The sequence below is a fragment of the Hyperoodon ampullatus genome, assembly GCF_949752795.1.
Source record: "Hyperoodon ampullatus genome assembly, chromosome: 19".
Classification (NCBI taxonomy): Eukaryota; Metazoa; Chordata; class Mammalia; order Artiodactyla; family Ziphiidae; genus Hyperoodon; species Hyperoodon ampullatus.
In genome coordinates this window covers 46,115,045-46,130,829 of record NC_136932.1, presented here as the reverse complement: position 1 = coordinate 46,130,829, position 15,785 = coordinate 46,115,045, and the positions used below count along the sequence as shown (strand labels likewise).

The following is a 15,785-nucleotide window of genomic DNA, read 5'->3' as shown; positions in this document are numbered from 1 at the left end:
ACTGTTTATCTGCTTCCTTCTGTTTCCAATGTTCCTCTCCGTTTGTCTGTTTATCTGTCTCTGTCTGTCTGTTTCCCCCTCTCATCAGACATCTGGCTGGAGTCAGGGTCCCAGCCCAGGGATGGGGTGGGAGTGGAGGTGGTGGACTTGGGCTTGGTCAGCCCTGGACGGTGGTCCTCACACTCATCACAGCTGGCTTTCTTTGAGGCCAGGACTGGGTGATGGTGTCGCTACTCCTGCCGCAGTCTGACGTCACGCTGCCGGGCCCCACCAGACTGGAGGGCGAGCCCCAAGGGGACCACATGCAGGCACCGGGCCTCCCAGGCTCCCCCGCCCCACAGAACGTAAGTACCAGGCACTTAGGTCCAGGCTGAAGCCAAAACCTGAGAGGTGCACGAGCAGCAGGTGGACCGTCACCCCCATCCCCAAGGGACCTGCCTGCATCTGTCTTGTCCCTTCCACCAGCAAATAAGTACCCAGTGACTCCCAGATCCAGAAGTGTCAGACCTGGGCCTCTGCTTGTCCCTTCAGTCTGGGGCTTTCCCAGGGCAGGACTGTGCATCCATCCTACTGGGGGTGACCCAGGTTTAGAAGCAGTGTGCTCTCGTCAGATCGGGGCTTCCAAGGGCAGGCTACGTCTCACCAGAGCTCAGCCACAGACCCTTTACCTTCGCACAGAGTAGGGCCCCGGTGCAGCCTCCGCTCACAGGCTCTCTACCCTCTGTCCACCCCAGAAGCATGCTGGCTTCAGCTACTCATCATCTGTGCCTGATGGCCCTCCAGAGAGGGCACCCTCACTGCCTCCACACAGCCCCTGTGCCGCGTCACCGGGTCCGGAGCAGGTCCACTGCCCAGCTGGCCCTGGCCTGGGCCCCTTCTGGCTCTCACACTCAGACAAGTACCCCAGCTTCGGCTTTGAGGAGGGCCCGGCAAGCAGCCCCGGGCGCTTCCTCAAGGGCAGCCACGTGCCCTTCCATCCATACAAGCGGCATTTCCATGACGACATCTTCCCTGAGGCCCAGACAGCCTTGGCCCTCGCTGGACACTCCTTTAGGACCCCAGGGGCGCTGGAGGCCTTCGAGGAGATCCCCACGGATGTGGGGGAGCGTGAGGCCTTCCTGCCCGGCTTCCCAGCAGAGGCCTGGTGCAACGGGCTCTCCTACCCCAGCCGGGAGCACAGCCCCCAAGTCCTGGTGAGTACCGGTGGCCGGCAGCCATCCCACCTACCCCCATCCCAATTCCTGGCAGCCCAGAACAACCCCCCCCGCCATCCCTTTCCAGACCTTTCCACTCAGGGTCAGTGTGCACCAGGAAAGCAGCAAGCTCAGAGAGCTGGGGACTCTAGGCTTCATCCTGGGCCTCCAGGTCAGCTGGGCAAGGGTTGCTGCCCTGGCCTGGTGTCGGGGGGACAAGGTTGGGGAGGCCGGTCAGACAGAGGAAGCTGGAAGCTTCCCAGAGGCTCCTGAGTCAGGATTCCAGTGTGCAGCTTCTCTCTGTTTTTTTAAGTGTCGAGAATCTCCAGCCAGACCTACACGCCCGTATGCAAATGTGAGAAGAAAAACACATTCCAGAGGCCAAGAGAAAGGGTTTAGGGAGGAGCCACAGGGCACAATGTTCTCTCCAGCATCAGCCTACAGAGTTGAGAGAGGACTTAAGTCTTCTCAAAGGACCCTCCGGTCCCATTCTTTACCCAGAGTGAGGCCTGGCTATATTCATAGAAATACCTTGAAAGCACCTTGAAAGCTCATTTCCTTTCATAGCCATACCCACAAGCTGTGTGACCTTGGGCAAGTCACTTAAGCTCTCTGAGCCTCATCAGAAAAGTATCGTTAATAGTACCTCATAGGCTTGTTGCCTTAGGAAGAGGAAGACTAAAGGGAGCTTTGCTCCCCACTCCCCAGCCTGGGCTGTGCCTACTCCAGATGCCCCCCAGCTCTCCTTACCTCTTGCTTTCAAACAGGCTCCCATTCCATCCACAAGCCACCCCCAACAAAAGCCTGTTTCCCAGGAGTGGAAGATAGAGAAGGCGCTGGGCACCTACCAGTTGTGGCCAAGACAGAGTCTGCTTCTGGTTCTGGGGCCCTTTGACGGCATCTTCCTCAGGCCCATTGAACGTGGCAGCAGCCCCCAGTAAAGGGACCATCGCATCAGTTACTTCCCCCTAAATGTCCACTCAGTGCCAGCCCGTGGTCACTGTGCCAGATGCTTTCTTTCAAGTGCCCTGTTTAATCCTCATGACAACCCTCTAAAGAGTTCCCACTAACCCCATTTTGCAGATGAGGAGACTGAGGCTCCATAGAGACCAAGTGACTTGCCCAAGCTGTCTCTCAGCCTATAAGAAGTGAGGCTGAGGTTTGAGCCCACTTTCTTACACACACACACACACAAACACACACACACACACACACACACACAATATAGAGAAGAGCTTGGGCCCAGAGACCCACAGCAGGCTGGTTGACTCTCTGAGTGATCTTGGGCACATCACTTCCCTTCTATGGGCTCAGCCCCATCATCTGCCAAATGACAGGGCTGGACATAGTGTTTGTGGCCCTTCTAGACCTGAGATTCTATGATTAGGGTTATCTCTGCATCAGCAACCCCGGGCACACCCAGAAAGAGCTCACAGCTGATTTGACCCTCTGGGCCCAGATGCTGGTTTCCAAGGCCCCTGGTAATCCCAGGAAGAATGGTCCACCTACTCTTGGCCTTGTTTACCTTCCTGTACCCAGCTGCACACTCTGTCTGGCCCTACTCTGGGTAGAACTCTATGCTGGCCCCTGGGGGCTCCATGTGGGGCTCACAACCCATGGGAGGCCAGGATCTGGCCACCACCAGCAGCAGCAGCTGCAGGATCCCTCTGCCAGAGTGAGAAAGGCCACGGGGCTCCAGCAGACCAGCAACTGTGTAGACTCCCCAGAGCAGAGAGCAGAGGCTCTGAGTTGGGGATGGCCAGAGCAGAGGGGACTCGCTAGCCCCCTCCAGAGAGCCTGCCAGAGTTCCCTTGGGCTTTGCAGAAGAGGAAGTGGCAGGGCCTTGGGGGCCCCAGCTGGACCAACCTCTCTGGCCACTTCTTGTGCTCCGCCCACCATGGCTCTGCAATGGGAATTCTAGAGCAGTGGTCCTTTGCAGACCTGCTCTGAGGGGCTGGTGGCTCTGAACCAGCAAGCAAGTCCTGAGCCAGGCTTGGTGAGTGGGGTCAGGCCGTGCACAGTTGTGCCATTCTAGGGAGACCGCTGGTCCTACCGCAGCTTCAGTGTGACCAATGACAAGTCTCCCCCATGTCCCCGGACAGCCCAGCCTCAGTCTCTCACCTGCAGGGAGGTGGGGGGATGGGGAGCCCTGTCAGTTCCAGCCTCAGCTCCACCACTAACTTGCTGAGTTCCCTCAGGAAAATCCCTGCCCGTCTCTGTTCTCTATTTGTTCTCCAGGAATAAGCTCTGGGGGAGGCAAAGTAGGGGTTGCTTTTGTGTAAGGTTCGAGACACAGAAGAGAAAAAGGAAGAAAAATATGGTCCAGCCTGGTCATCTGTTTTTTTTTCCTTCCAGCAGGGGTCAGAAGTCAAGGTCAAGCCCCCACCTCTGGAGAGTGGTCCAGGGACGTACTGTTACCAGCCCCCCTTGCAGCATATGTACTGTCCTTCCCAGCCCCCCTTCCACCAGGTGGGTCTGGGGCACGTGGGCAATTTTCCCCAGGGTCTCAGGATATTACATGTGTGTGTGGTGTGCAGGTGTGAGTGTGTGTGTGTGCACACCTGGATGGGCAGGTAGGGACAGCAGGGCCCTGAATCTCAGGCTGGGCCACCTGGGGTGGAGAACAGGGGTTCATGGGGAGGGAAGCAGTTGCCCTTCTCTGGGGGTGGATGGGGCTTGTCGGAGACCCTGGCAGTGCCTGAGAGGTCTCAGGAAAGAGAGTGGGACTGAGACTGGGGCAGGGCCGGATGTGAACCAAAAAGGGAGAGAAGAGGAGAGCTAGAAAAGGACTGAGCCAAGAGAAAAGGAGTAAATGGGGTGACACACAAGGCTGAGCAGGCCAGGGAACAATGGGCTTTCGTCTGGGTCAGCCACCATCTTATGTGACCTTGGCCTCAAACTTCCCTTTAGCCTAGACAGGGTGGGACCAGGAGTGAAGTTAGGGGGCCTTCCCAGTTGGAGGTTCCAGGTCCCCATCATCTCTGGTCCTATCCCCCTTCCCACCCCACTGCCCAGCCTCAGCTCCTCCCAGATGTACAGGAAGCCAAGTAACTGCCCCACACTGGCATGGGATGGAGATTTTTTAAAAGAGAAAGAAAAGAGCCCTAGAACAGCCAAGCAGCTCCCAGGAGTCGCCGGGCAAGACAGAGCAAGTGGTTGCCCAGCACCCAGCTTCATCCACCTGCAGCCTGGCACTGAGACAGGCCCTGCCTGTGGAGCAGGTTCTGCTCCCAGCTCTTTGGCATTGGCCTTGATCTTGGCCAAGCCAGGGAGGCAGGCAGGTGGGCGGGGGATGGGGGTGTGTTGGTCATTCTGCCTGCTTAGTGGGGAGAAAGAAAGAGAAGGAAGGAAGCAGAGGGAACACATGAGGTATCATCCTCACTCCATGACGAGCCTGGCTGGAACAGCCGAGCCCTCCTGAGGCTCACGGTCTGACCCAGGGTAGGAATGTCCCTGAGGCAGCCTGGCCCAACAGGAACTGAGCCACAGCAGGGCTAAGGGACCACCAGACCCTAGATGGCCTCGTCATGCCCAGCCCTGTCTTGATGCCCTCTATTTTCTGTACCCCCTCCTTGAACAAGATAGCCACACCCAGGGCTTTATGGAACCTGCAGAGAGGTGACTCAGTCACTAAGTGTCTCTCGGGTGACCTGGAAAGATCACTTCGGCCTGGAGCAGATGGGGGAGTCAGAGTCTCCTACCCACCCTCACCCCCGTAAAACACCATCCCTGGCACTGCAGCCACTCCCTTTGCCATAAAAACCACCTCCTACCCTCACCTGCCCACCATCATGACCAGCCCTTTCAAGGAGCCACTGAAACTCATAAAAGGTGGCAGTGCCCAGCAAATGCCCAGGCTGGACACCCCACTTCCAGCCCAACCACTCCAGGGAATACCAGAGAGGTCCGGAGCGCCCGCCCAGAAGGGTACAGGGGCCTGGGCTACCCCTCACACTCTCTAGCCCAACTCCTGTCCTATCACCATGGCAACCAGAGTACCTAGAGACCTGAGAGAAAGACGCTGGAGGAAGGGAGTTCTGAGGTCTCTGAGATCCTGAATTCTGGAATGTGGATCTCCTCACAGGCCCCCGGATAGCCACATCCTTGGCCAGCATCCTCAGATAGCTCTGCCTTTGGGGCCCATGACCATGGTGGTGGAGCACATGAGAGAAGAATCTAGCCTCAGTTCCTTCTCTGGATGTATATGAATGGGGGCAGGGGGCCCCCTTCCTTGGGAAGACTGGTTACCATGGCAACCACTCTGCCCCTTTGACCTCTACAGTACTCACCAGGTGGCAGCAGCTACCCTGTACCCTACCTGGGCTCCTCACACTATCCATACCAGCGGATTGCACCCCAGGCCAGCACCGATGGGCACCAGCCTCTCTTCCCAAAACCCATTTACTCCTACAGGTACGTTTCTCAGCACTCCTGAGGTAGAAGGAAGAGGGCTGAGAGGACCCTGGGGAAACTGAGACATGGAATCCCTTGAGGTATAAGGGTAATGGCAGGGAGTGGAAGTCACAGCTAGTGGACTTCCCAAGGATGCTATAGAGAGGATTCCAGCATGGGGCAGGGGGATTGACTAGCTCACCTCTGACCTCTCATCTCACCCTGGGGAGCCATGTCTCTGGCTCAACTCAGTAGGTGCTGGTGCCCTGGATGAGCCCGCTAAGTTCTAGCTTCCTGGGGCCCAGGGCCTGAAACCGAGAGTTTAGGGGGGATGCTTCCCCCCTTCTCCCTCCCTCCCCAGATATAGAGAGAAGCTTCACCCCAAAGCTCTGCTGGCAGTAAGTGAGGGATGAGATCTGCAGATGCGGCTCAGTTATCCAGCATCTGCCAGATCTGGTGCAACTTCTCTGGCGCTGGGGTTATAAGTACCAGGCCAGCAGCACCCAGCCCATCTGGGAGACCTTCCATCTGAACTTTCATTCATCTAACCAACATCGATACTCGACCTCCTGTGTGCCAGGCCCCTCATGGGGTCAGGTCATCAGCCAGTATGAGCTCAGGAGAAGGAAAAGGAACTTAAACATTATCCAGGAGCACAGAGAAGGGGGCTGTGGAAGGCCGGATGATGAGCAGAAAGGAGCACATGCAATCTTTGGAGTCCAGTAGAACTGGGTTCTACTCCAGGCTCTGAATTTATTAGCTGTGAAACCTCAGGCAGGTTACTTAATCTTTCTGAGCCTCTGTTTATTCATCTGTTAAAAAAAAAAAAAAAAAAAGAACTGCAATGTTCAGGCCTTTGGGCGGATTAAGTGAGAGAATATGCTTGGCACTTTGTAGGGACTCAAAAAACCTTAATCCCCTCCCTTACTATGCAACATTCATGCAATCGGCTGAAGGCTGACTGGTAATGACAGCTTCCATTTAATGAGTGCCTTCTATGTGCTAGGCAGCATGCTTAATCCTCACGACTCTGAGATAGCTATTACTCTCTTCACTTCAAAGCTGAGGAAACTGAGGCTCAGAGAGGTTAAGGCACTCACCCAAGGTCACACAGCTAGTGAGTGGCCAAAGCCAGGATTGTAACCCAGCTCTCTCAGATGCCACGAGACCCTTGTATATCAGTAATTCCTGACTTCCGTGGACACTTTCTCATTCCTTCTCCTCTGGACCTCATAGGGCCTCTCACACGTGAATTCTGCAGCAGGCTATTCTTCCTTGACTATTCCAGCCAGGGCGGGGGGGTGGGGAAAGACTCCAGGCCAGGTCAGAGGTTCAAACTCTCAGAACTTTCTCTGCCTTCAGCATCCTCATCTTCATGGCCCTGAAGAACAGTAAAACTGGGAGCCTTCCCGTCAGCGAGATCTACAATTTTATGACGGAGCACTTTCCTTACTTCAAGGTGAGCCCCCAATCCACTGCACCCCACCAGCCCCAAGTCCTGGGCAAGCCAGGCCTCTCTGGAACCAGAGGATTCCGTTGGGAGGTGGGAGATGAGTTTGAGTGAAAGCCAGGAGAGGGTGTGTCCCCCACATGCTTCCCCTTGTCTCTACTTCAGAAGGACAGTTCTGTGTGAGGAAGAGAGAGCTCAAGCCATTCACCAAAGGTCACACAGCAGGCTGGAGTCAGACCTCTTGCTGGTGGAAGGTGGACATGGCAATTCTGATAGGCTTCAAGGAGCGTCCACCTACCCCAAATGGGGAGAGAGAGCTTGGGAAGAAATGCAAGGCTGTTCCCACCACTGCCCCCAGGATGCTGTAGGACTGGAGGAATTTGGGTAGGAGCTGGCCAGCCAAGGTGACACAGGATGCTGGGACTGCAGAACTCATTACCTTCCCGGGAGAGATTAGGATCTGCCTCTGTGGGCGGCAGGCTCAGCTGCAGATCTGCCAGAAAGCAGAGTGTGGGCTTCATGGTCTTAGAGTGTCCTAGGGAACTGGCTGGTTCACCTGACCTTCCCATGGACGGGATCTATCAATAATTTCTATCATCCACAGAAGGGACTTCTGGGGCTCTAGCAAACTCCCTCCCTAGAGGCAGGACAGATGCCCTTCTCTCCATTTGCTCAAGGCCAAACATCAAGTGGGATCACTTGCGGGCTCAAGCTCTCTGGCTTCCCACACCACCCACTTCCCTTGTCTGATGCTCCCCAGGCCCTCCAACAAAAACCCTTTCTTCTGGGGGGCGCGGTGCAAGGGAGGTCAGAGCTTGCGTGCGAGGAGTGCCTTCTCCAAGACCTGCACCCTAGTGGATACAGTCTCACCTTCTACCCAGGCAGAGGGTGGGAGCTGCGGCCCAGGTAATCCAGAACCCAGCTCCACCTGCCAGTGATTTCCGGCCCCACCATCTTCCCAACTGTGCTGCCTGGGGGTAACTTGAGGCTGATATTCAAACAAGCTTGTACTTGCCAAGCTGCCATCAGATGAGGAGTGGGCAAGATGGCCAGAGTTCTGGCCAAGAATGAAAAAGTGTGGTCATCGCTCAAAGGTCCTGGAAGGGAGAGGAGGAAGGAGAGTTGTCACTGGGATTCAAGAAGCATCAAAGCCAGTATCCAGAGCTGCCCCTCTACCCCAGCAAGTCAGGGGGCCAGAGTCTCCCTGGCCTATAAAGATTTGAGAGGGTCCCCTAGGGCTTCAAGGAGCCAGGCCAGAGAGAGGGAAGTGAGGGCCCCGCCCCATTCCTCTCAGCCTGTCCTCCCTGACAACTCCCAGCCCCTCCCTACGTCTCATCTTCCTGGCTTAATTATTTTTCCTGGGAGCTGTGTAATCCCTGTTTTATAGGGCTGAGTAGTGAAGAGGTCTAACTGCTTTTTTTTTTTGGTTCCAGTTGTTGTTCTTAGCCAGTTGCATCACTCCCTCACTCCCAAGTTTACATTTGACTTCAGAGAGAAAGCATCTGTGAGGATGGGTCAGGCCCCAGATGGTGAAAGCAGTCCTATGGGGTGAGCTGGGCAGGGCCCTTAGTTAGGGAACAGAATTGGAGTCTGGGCTCTGTCACCGCCTCCTTGTGTGATCTAGGGCTAGACCCTTTCTTCTCTGGACCTCAGTTTCCCAGTCTGTAAAATGGTCAGGTTGAACCCATTGGCGCATAAGTTCCTTCCACCTCTCACAGTTCCCCTCTGACCCACCTAAGGAATTAGGTCAAAGATCGTCTGCCCCCTCTATCACTCACTCCCCAGGTGAAGGTCATTTTTCTGGGCAAGGACAAAGTGGACCCTGGGGTGGGCAGCACTCATGCCCAAGGCAGCTGGGATGGGCGTCCTGAAGCCCTGTGAGTCAGAGATGCGGGATTGGGGAAGTTCCAGTCACTGGACATAATTGCTAGTGCTGACCATCCCTCTTCCAAACAGGAAGTGGCTGGGGTGGGGGCTGCCCTGGCACCCCCAAATCACAGATTTATGGGGCCATAAAAGGGCCCAGTGCCCATTAACTCTGCCCACAGCCTTGACTCCTAGTAGGGACTGTCGTGGGAGTTGAAGCTGAATTCCCCAGCTGGCTGGTCTGGTGGCTCAAGAATTCTCTCTCATGACCCTGGGAGCCTTGGGGGTCATCTCAACCAGGCCCCTGACCCAGGCCAGCGGCCCCTGAGAAAGGCTCCAGCAGCTCCTGCGAGCAACTTGCAGTGACGCTGGTATCAGGGCCCAGTTCTGCTGGACATGATTCAGCCTGACTGCTCCCTGGGGCAAGTGAGCTGGGGAGGAGGGAGTGGCTGCCCCTCAGAGCAGAAACTGTGAGCTGGAACGGAGAGGGGCCGAGGGGCGAGGGTAGAGGGACCTCACCAGCCAGAGCAGGCGCTCTGCCCACAGTCACCCCTGCTGGGCCCAGGACTGTCACAGAGCCTGGGACAGAGCTGGAGGTGGGGGGACAGGGGGTGCCCCCTGGCACCCCCGCCACACGCCTCTCACCCAACTGAGTCAGCCTAATAGTTTTTACAACCCTCCCTGGGAGCAATTACTGCCCTGGTGGCATGACCAGGCCTCCTAATGGGTGTTTATTCTGTTGGCATGAGCACCGCCCACCTGAGGGCTGGCCTCCCCACCAGGCCACGCCCCCCAGGCACACACATATGAACATTCACAACCACACACATACAACCATGGATACCCACACACACCCCCAGAGAGACTTTCTCACACACACTCATTTCTCAGGGACACACATGTCCTCACACTCAGCGGACTCCACGGACCTACACCCCAGAGACAAACTCACAGCAGGGAGAGCTCAGTGTAGTGAGTCCCTCTCCACAGACGGGTCCAAGCACAGGCCTGAGGACCCAGTGGGGAGTGGCCCAACCGCAGGCTGGGGAGGGGCGGGGCCGTCCGTAGCGCCCACCAGCCCTTCCTTTATGAACCACCTACAGCCCTCTCTGAAGGGCATGGGGTAGGACGAAGGCAGATTTTAGGTGCTAATAACTGTGACCCCTGCCCTACTACTGAAGGGTACCGAGCGTGGGCTGGGTGTTGACGAGCGCGACAAGCCCCAGAGTGGGTGGCAGTTCTGTGCCCAGATAGCAAAGGAGTTTTCTGGCATCGTGACCCCGGCCTGAATTCTTGTCTTGCTCTGCTCTGGCAGACGGCGCCTGATGGCTGGAAGAATTCTGTCCGCCACAACCTGTCTCTTAACAAGTGCTTCGAGAAGGTAGAGAACAAATCAGGCAGTTCCTCTCGCAAGGGCTGCCTGTGGGCCCTCAATCCGGCCAAGATCGACAAGATGCAGGAGGAGCTGCAGAAGTGGAAGAGGAAAGACCCCATTGCCGTGCGCAAAAGCATGGCCAAGCCAGGTGAGGCTAACGGCCATGCAGGGAGGGCCCAGGGTGCCCACGAGCCAAAAAACTAAGCGTGGAGGAGGCAAGAAAAGCTGAGCAAGGAGAACTGATAAGTGAGGAAAGCGCCTGAGTGCGGTTCTAAGGCTGGGAGCGTTTGTGGGGAAAGGGAGGTCTCATGGTGTCTCTCTCTCTTGGGCCTTTTTAGAAGAGCTGGACAGCCTCATTGGAGACAAGAGGGAGAAGCTGGGTTCCCCACTGCTCGGCTGCCCGCCCCCTGGGCTGCCAGGCTCAGGCCCCATCCGGTCCCTGGCACCTCCAGCCAGGTTCTCCCAGCCGCTGCAGTCAATCCACCCAGCTCCGGGCCCCATTCCTGGCAAGAATCCCCTGCAGGACCTACTTGGGGGCCACGCACCCTCCTGCTATGGGCAGACATATTCGTACCTCTCACCGAGCCTGGCCCCTCCCGGACCTCCGCAGCCGTTGTTCCCACAGCCAGATGGGCACCTTGAGCTGCGGGCCCAGCCGGGCACCCCCCAGGACTCGCCTCTGCCTGCCCACACCCCACCCAGCCACAGTGCCAAGCTGCTGGCTGAACCTTCCCCAGCCAGGACCATACACGAGACCCTGCTGCCAGACGGAGACCTTGGCACTGACCTGGACGCCATCAACCCCTCTCTCACTGACTTCGACTTTCAGGGTGAGCTGGGGATGGGAAGGGAGAAGTGGGACAGCACTGGAGAGGGACATGGGGCAGTGTGGCCCGGCCCGTCTAAGTCTCCAGGCTGCGGCCTGCTAAATTACTGCCGGGTTTCAGGTCAACTGGAGCAGAGAAGGCCCAAGCTGGGTAGGGGGTGGTGGTGGTTAAGGGTCAAAGAGGACTGTCCTTGCCCCCGTCTCCCTCCTCCTGGTGCCCTTGAACACGTTCCAACTGACCTATCATCAAACCTCTCTCGGCTCTGGGTGGGCTGGAAAGGGCCCGATGTTCCGTTCCATATTTGGTGGTGAGTGACCCATGGTCTGAACATTCCCAGAAGCGACTGCATTTTCTGAGTTCATCTTCGAATGCAGAGGAAGGAGACAGACAGATCTCCCCCCTGGAAGAACGGAAGGCCTCAGAGCTAGGCAGGTCCCGGGGGGGAGAGGTCCTATCTCTTCCGTTCCATCTTGCCTGCTCCATCTCTGCACGTGGCCAACGCCACCCATTCCCATCTCATCTCCAGTGCACCCCCAGGTCCTGGTACTGGCCACAGGGGGTTTGAAGGAGGGTGCTGACCCAGGCCTCAGACCTTCTGTGTGCACTGGGGTAGGAGACATCCACAAGCAGGTGGGGGCAGCCGACCCTCAGAGATCTCCCGGTCTGATGGGGAGAGAGCCCAGGTCTTGGGGAGCTATTGTTAGAAACGAGCAGCTAGAGCCTCATCCACCTCCAGAAGTAGGGAACAGGGCTCAACAGCCTCAGAAGCTATAGACATGTGAGCTACCATAAGCATTTACCTGAGCCCTACTAACTGTCAGGCATCTTGTGAGGCGCTTTACATGTGCTCTCTCATGTGCGCCTATAGGATAGGAGGGATTATTCAACCCATTTCACAGATGTATACCAAGGTTAAGTAACTTATTCAAGGTCACTTAGCTAGAAAGAAGGAAAGTTAAGGGAATTCCGTGGCAGTCCAGTGGTTAGGACTCCGTGGTTTCACTGCTGAGGGCACAGGTTCAATCCCTGGTCGGGGAACTAAGATCCCGCAAGCCACGCAGGGCAGCCAAAAATAAAAAAGAGAGAGAAAGAAGGAGAGTTAGGATTGGAACCCAGGCAGCCAAGTTCAGTCGAGGGTTTAGTTCAGCTCTCTTCCTCCAGACCCTGCAGCCCTGATACCCAGGGAAGGAGCTCCAGGCCCTGGCCTGCCACGATGCAGGTCACACAACACATAGAGGAGGAGCTGGTGGCAGCACTGTTTGCTCCCAGAGTCAGTGCTTCCTGGCTTTGCTCCCATCCCTTGGGCCCTGCAGTGGAGGATGCCCAGGGAGCCGAGCCCAACCAGCTCACTGGATGCAGCAGTGCATTGTTGGAAGATCCTTGGTCTGGGCTGCAGATCCACCTTCCTTGGGAGCCTGGGCAAGAGCCAGGGTGAAGAGTTCCTGGGGCTCCCTCCCCAGGGTAACCGCAGAATGTACAGCATCTGCATCAACCCTGCCAATAGGCAGCTCTCAAATCCTTGATCATCTCCCCCACCCACAAGAAAAAGAGCCACACAGATCATCTGAGGTATGGCTTTCAAACTGTCCTACATGGGAGGAGGAATCAGAGAGGTTCTGCAACTGCCTGGGGTCACAGAGCTAGTGCCAAGGGTCTGTTCTCCATTCACTGTTACCCCAATCCTGCTCTCTTTATGGGGTGGGAGGCAGACAGGGCTCCTTAGTGCCTCCCAGTGACGCCTGTTCTCTCCCCCAAATAGGAAACCTGTGGGAACAGCTGAAGGATGACAGCTTGGCCCTTGACCCCTTGGTACTGGTGACCTCACCCCTGACGTCATCTTCAATGCTGCCACCCCAACCCCCATCCCCATCCCGCTGCTTCCCCCCTGGGCCCTGCCTGGCAGAGACAGGCAGTGGGGCAGAAGACTTGACACCACCAGGCAATGGGGGCTCCGGGGAAGTGGGGGACCTGCATCTCACCACCCTCTACTCAGCCTTCATGGAGCTGGAACCCATGGCCCCTGCTGGCCCCTCTGTGTACCTCAGCCCCAGCTCCAAGCCCATGGCCCTAGCATGAGCTATGCCCAGCAGCTGCTCCAGCCTTTGCCTGGCCTGGAAGTCGCAGCTGGCCGCCCATGTTGGGCTCACCTTAAAGGTCAAGGAAGGAACATACTCCCTGTCCCCTATGCCACTAAGCCGACTTGTTTGTTAGCTGGCAGCTGGGGGTGTAGAAGTCACCACCCAGGATTCTGCCCCTCTCACATTTCTGCCGCCTGGTACACCACCTCCTCGCTCAGGGCCCCTGAAGAGCAAGTGTCTGGGCAAGAAGAAAATGCACTCTTCCTAGCTCACACTCATCCACACTTAAGCCCTCATGCACGTATGCACAGGCGCACATGCACAGACACACACACATACATTTATGCAGACATACACCCACACACATACCTTACATCCAGAGGAATCAGAACTACATCCCAGAGCCTGACTTCATTTTGGGGGCAGCTGAGAGCTGAGGGCTTTGGTTACCAAAAGCTCAGGGCCCCCATGCCAGGTCCAAGACCACCACGGAACCCTATTCTGACGTCCACGTTCCCTGCAGGCCCGTTCCCCTCCAGGCATGATCTTTCCCAGAAGCCCCCTGTATTTATTCTCCCATCTTCATCCCAGCGGCCCATCAAGAAGGAGGAGATATGGAGTTTCTCCCCGGGTTGTCTGTGGGTCCACCCCTGGGGGGCTGCTATTCAGCAGCACCCGCCGTGCCAGGCTCTACCTGTCCTCAACTTAAGCTCTCTCTGGCCTTTCCCAGGATGACACACAGGAGGGGCAGTGTCCACCCCAGGACCAAACTGAGCCCAGTTCCGACACAAAGTGTTTGGAAAAGCCCTCGCCCTCAGAAACTTGAAAGTGTCCTTTTCTCCCAGCCCTGGGTGCAGGAAGGGCCCCTCCAGGTCACTACAGTCTCACTCCCGAGAAGTTCATGTAGTTTAGGCCCCAGCTTGTGAATTACTTCCAGCTGTCTCAGGCAGCCTGGGCATTCAGGGAAGGGAAGTCTGGTAGAGGCTGGTGGGGGGAGCACCCATGCCCCCTTTCTTTGACTGCTTGGCAGGCCTGGGATGCCCCTGGAATGAGAGGGTGTGACCCAGTTGCCCTCCATGCCCTACCTGAGAGCCCAACCCCTCCCAAGTGGGAGCCTCAGCCTACCCAGGGTCTGAGGGTGACAAGAACCCCCAGAGATTGGCCCCAGGTTCAGATGAGACACAAGTAGAACCCTTGAAGACCTGCCATTGTCCCCTGTCCTGGAACAATAAAGCAAGTGCCTTGTGGTCTCGGCTACCAAGCTTTCCTTTCCGGACCTTCCCACCCTGGGGCAGAAAGGTTAGGACACACTGACTGTAGATTCCCTGGTCCTGTGATTTTACCCCCTAGGACTGTGAAGTTTCAATCCAAAGAGTGAGGTATCTCGGAGTACTTCCCGACCAGCATGGGGAGGATGGGGCTGGCGGGGAGAACTTCCCCCAGGAGAACTTCCAAAAGGATTGGAGGCAGCAGCTGCCCTGCCCAGAGAAAGGGAGAGGGTGCCCTTCCACCACACCCCTTCGTACTGAGGTCTACCCCTCCCTCCTCTCACCCTCCATCTCCTCACACAAGAAAGGGTCACTTCCCTATCCTGGCTGTGCCTTCCTGCCCCCATCTTTCCCTGGCTTGGCTCTGGGTTCCACAGATGACATGAATGGACCATAGCCTGGTGCTGTGTGCACTGCTGGCCCTGGAGGGTGGTCTCTGGAGGGTCAGGGGCCCACTCAGTCCCGCTTGGGGTACCACCACCAGGCAGGCTGCTGTCACCAAACAGCAGCCTGAGAGGCAGCCCCACACTCTGCCTGAACAGGGCTGGGGCAGGTGTGGGAGCCAAAAGCATACACATGGACCTCAGAGTCTCAGAGCAGCCACAGGTGGGGCTTTTGCTTAGAAAGTTCTTCCAGGGGCTAGGCCTAGGGGCAAGCCAACACCACCTGCCTTCCCCAGAGGACAGTTCTGCAGAGGATCCCATAATAGAACCCCACCCTACATCAGCACCCTCCCTCACAGAGGCTCTAAGTCTGGGGCTGGGGCTAGAGGGAGAGGGCGGGGCAGGGAGTGGGGGAAGGCATGGGCAGCCAGTGCACCCAAGAGGAAGACGCCCCCCACCCTGTGTGCCGCAGCCCAGCCCCACAGTATAGGAAGTGGTGAAGGCTCTCTGTCAAGCCCCCAGCTGATGTTGCACCCCAGCTCTGGGCAACCCCAGGCCTGTGTCTTGATACCCAAGACCCCAAGGGCTGGGCAAATGTTTCGTGGGAGAACCCACTTCCTTGCGTCAGACCCTCGGACGCTGGAGACTCAGACAACCTGCTCTACACCTCCAGCCTAGGCAGCAAGCAAGGACATCTCCAGGAGCCCTCAGTCCGACCTCAGTCTTCTGGGCCCATTCAACACACCTACGAGTAAGCTTGCCCCTGTGCAAGTAAGACAGGTGGCAAGCAGATAAGACTTGGGGGTCTCATGTTTGTTTGTTTGTTTGTTTGTAACCAGACTGGCCTTGGACTTAAAACTGGGGGGGCAGCTTCCCTCTGAACTGAGCCCCACACTTCTGCTCATATGCTGCCCCCTGCTGGCCACCTATCACCACGTGTTCAACCACCGTTT

The 15,785-nt window shown here is 56.9% G+C and overlaps 1 protein-coding gene across 3 annotated transcripts; it reads left to right on the top strand.

Moving 5' to 3' along the window:
* Nucleotides 1–212: 212 nt before the first annotated feature.
* FOXN1 (forkhead box N1) lies at nucleotides 213–13,179 on the top strand (the record flags this gene model as incomplete). 3 transcript variants are annotated; one of them, XM_079725779.1, is made up of 8 exons in its annotated part: nucleotides 213–344; nucleotides 735–1,193; nucleotides 3,552–3,662; nucleotides 5,476–5,606; nucleotides 6,948–7,044; nucleotides 10,217–10,424; nucleotides 10,615–11,106; nucleotides 12,863–13,179. In XM_079725779.1, 8 exons carry the CDS (start codon nucleotides 222–224, stop codon nucleotides 13,177–13,179), a joined length of 1,938 nt encoding a protein of 645 aa, XP_079581905.1. The 3 variants fall into 3 exon arrangements, with proteins under 3 accessions (XP_079581905.1, XP_079581904.1, XP_079581906.1); XM_079725778.1 differs by having other exon boundaries at nucleotides 3,549–3,662; XM_079725780.1 differs by having other exon boundaries at nucleotides 222–344; nucleotides 738–1,193; nucleotides 3,549–3,662.
* Between the last annotated feature and the right edge of the window lie 2,606 nt (nucleotides 13,180–15,785).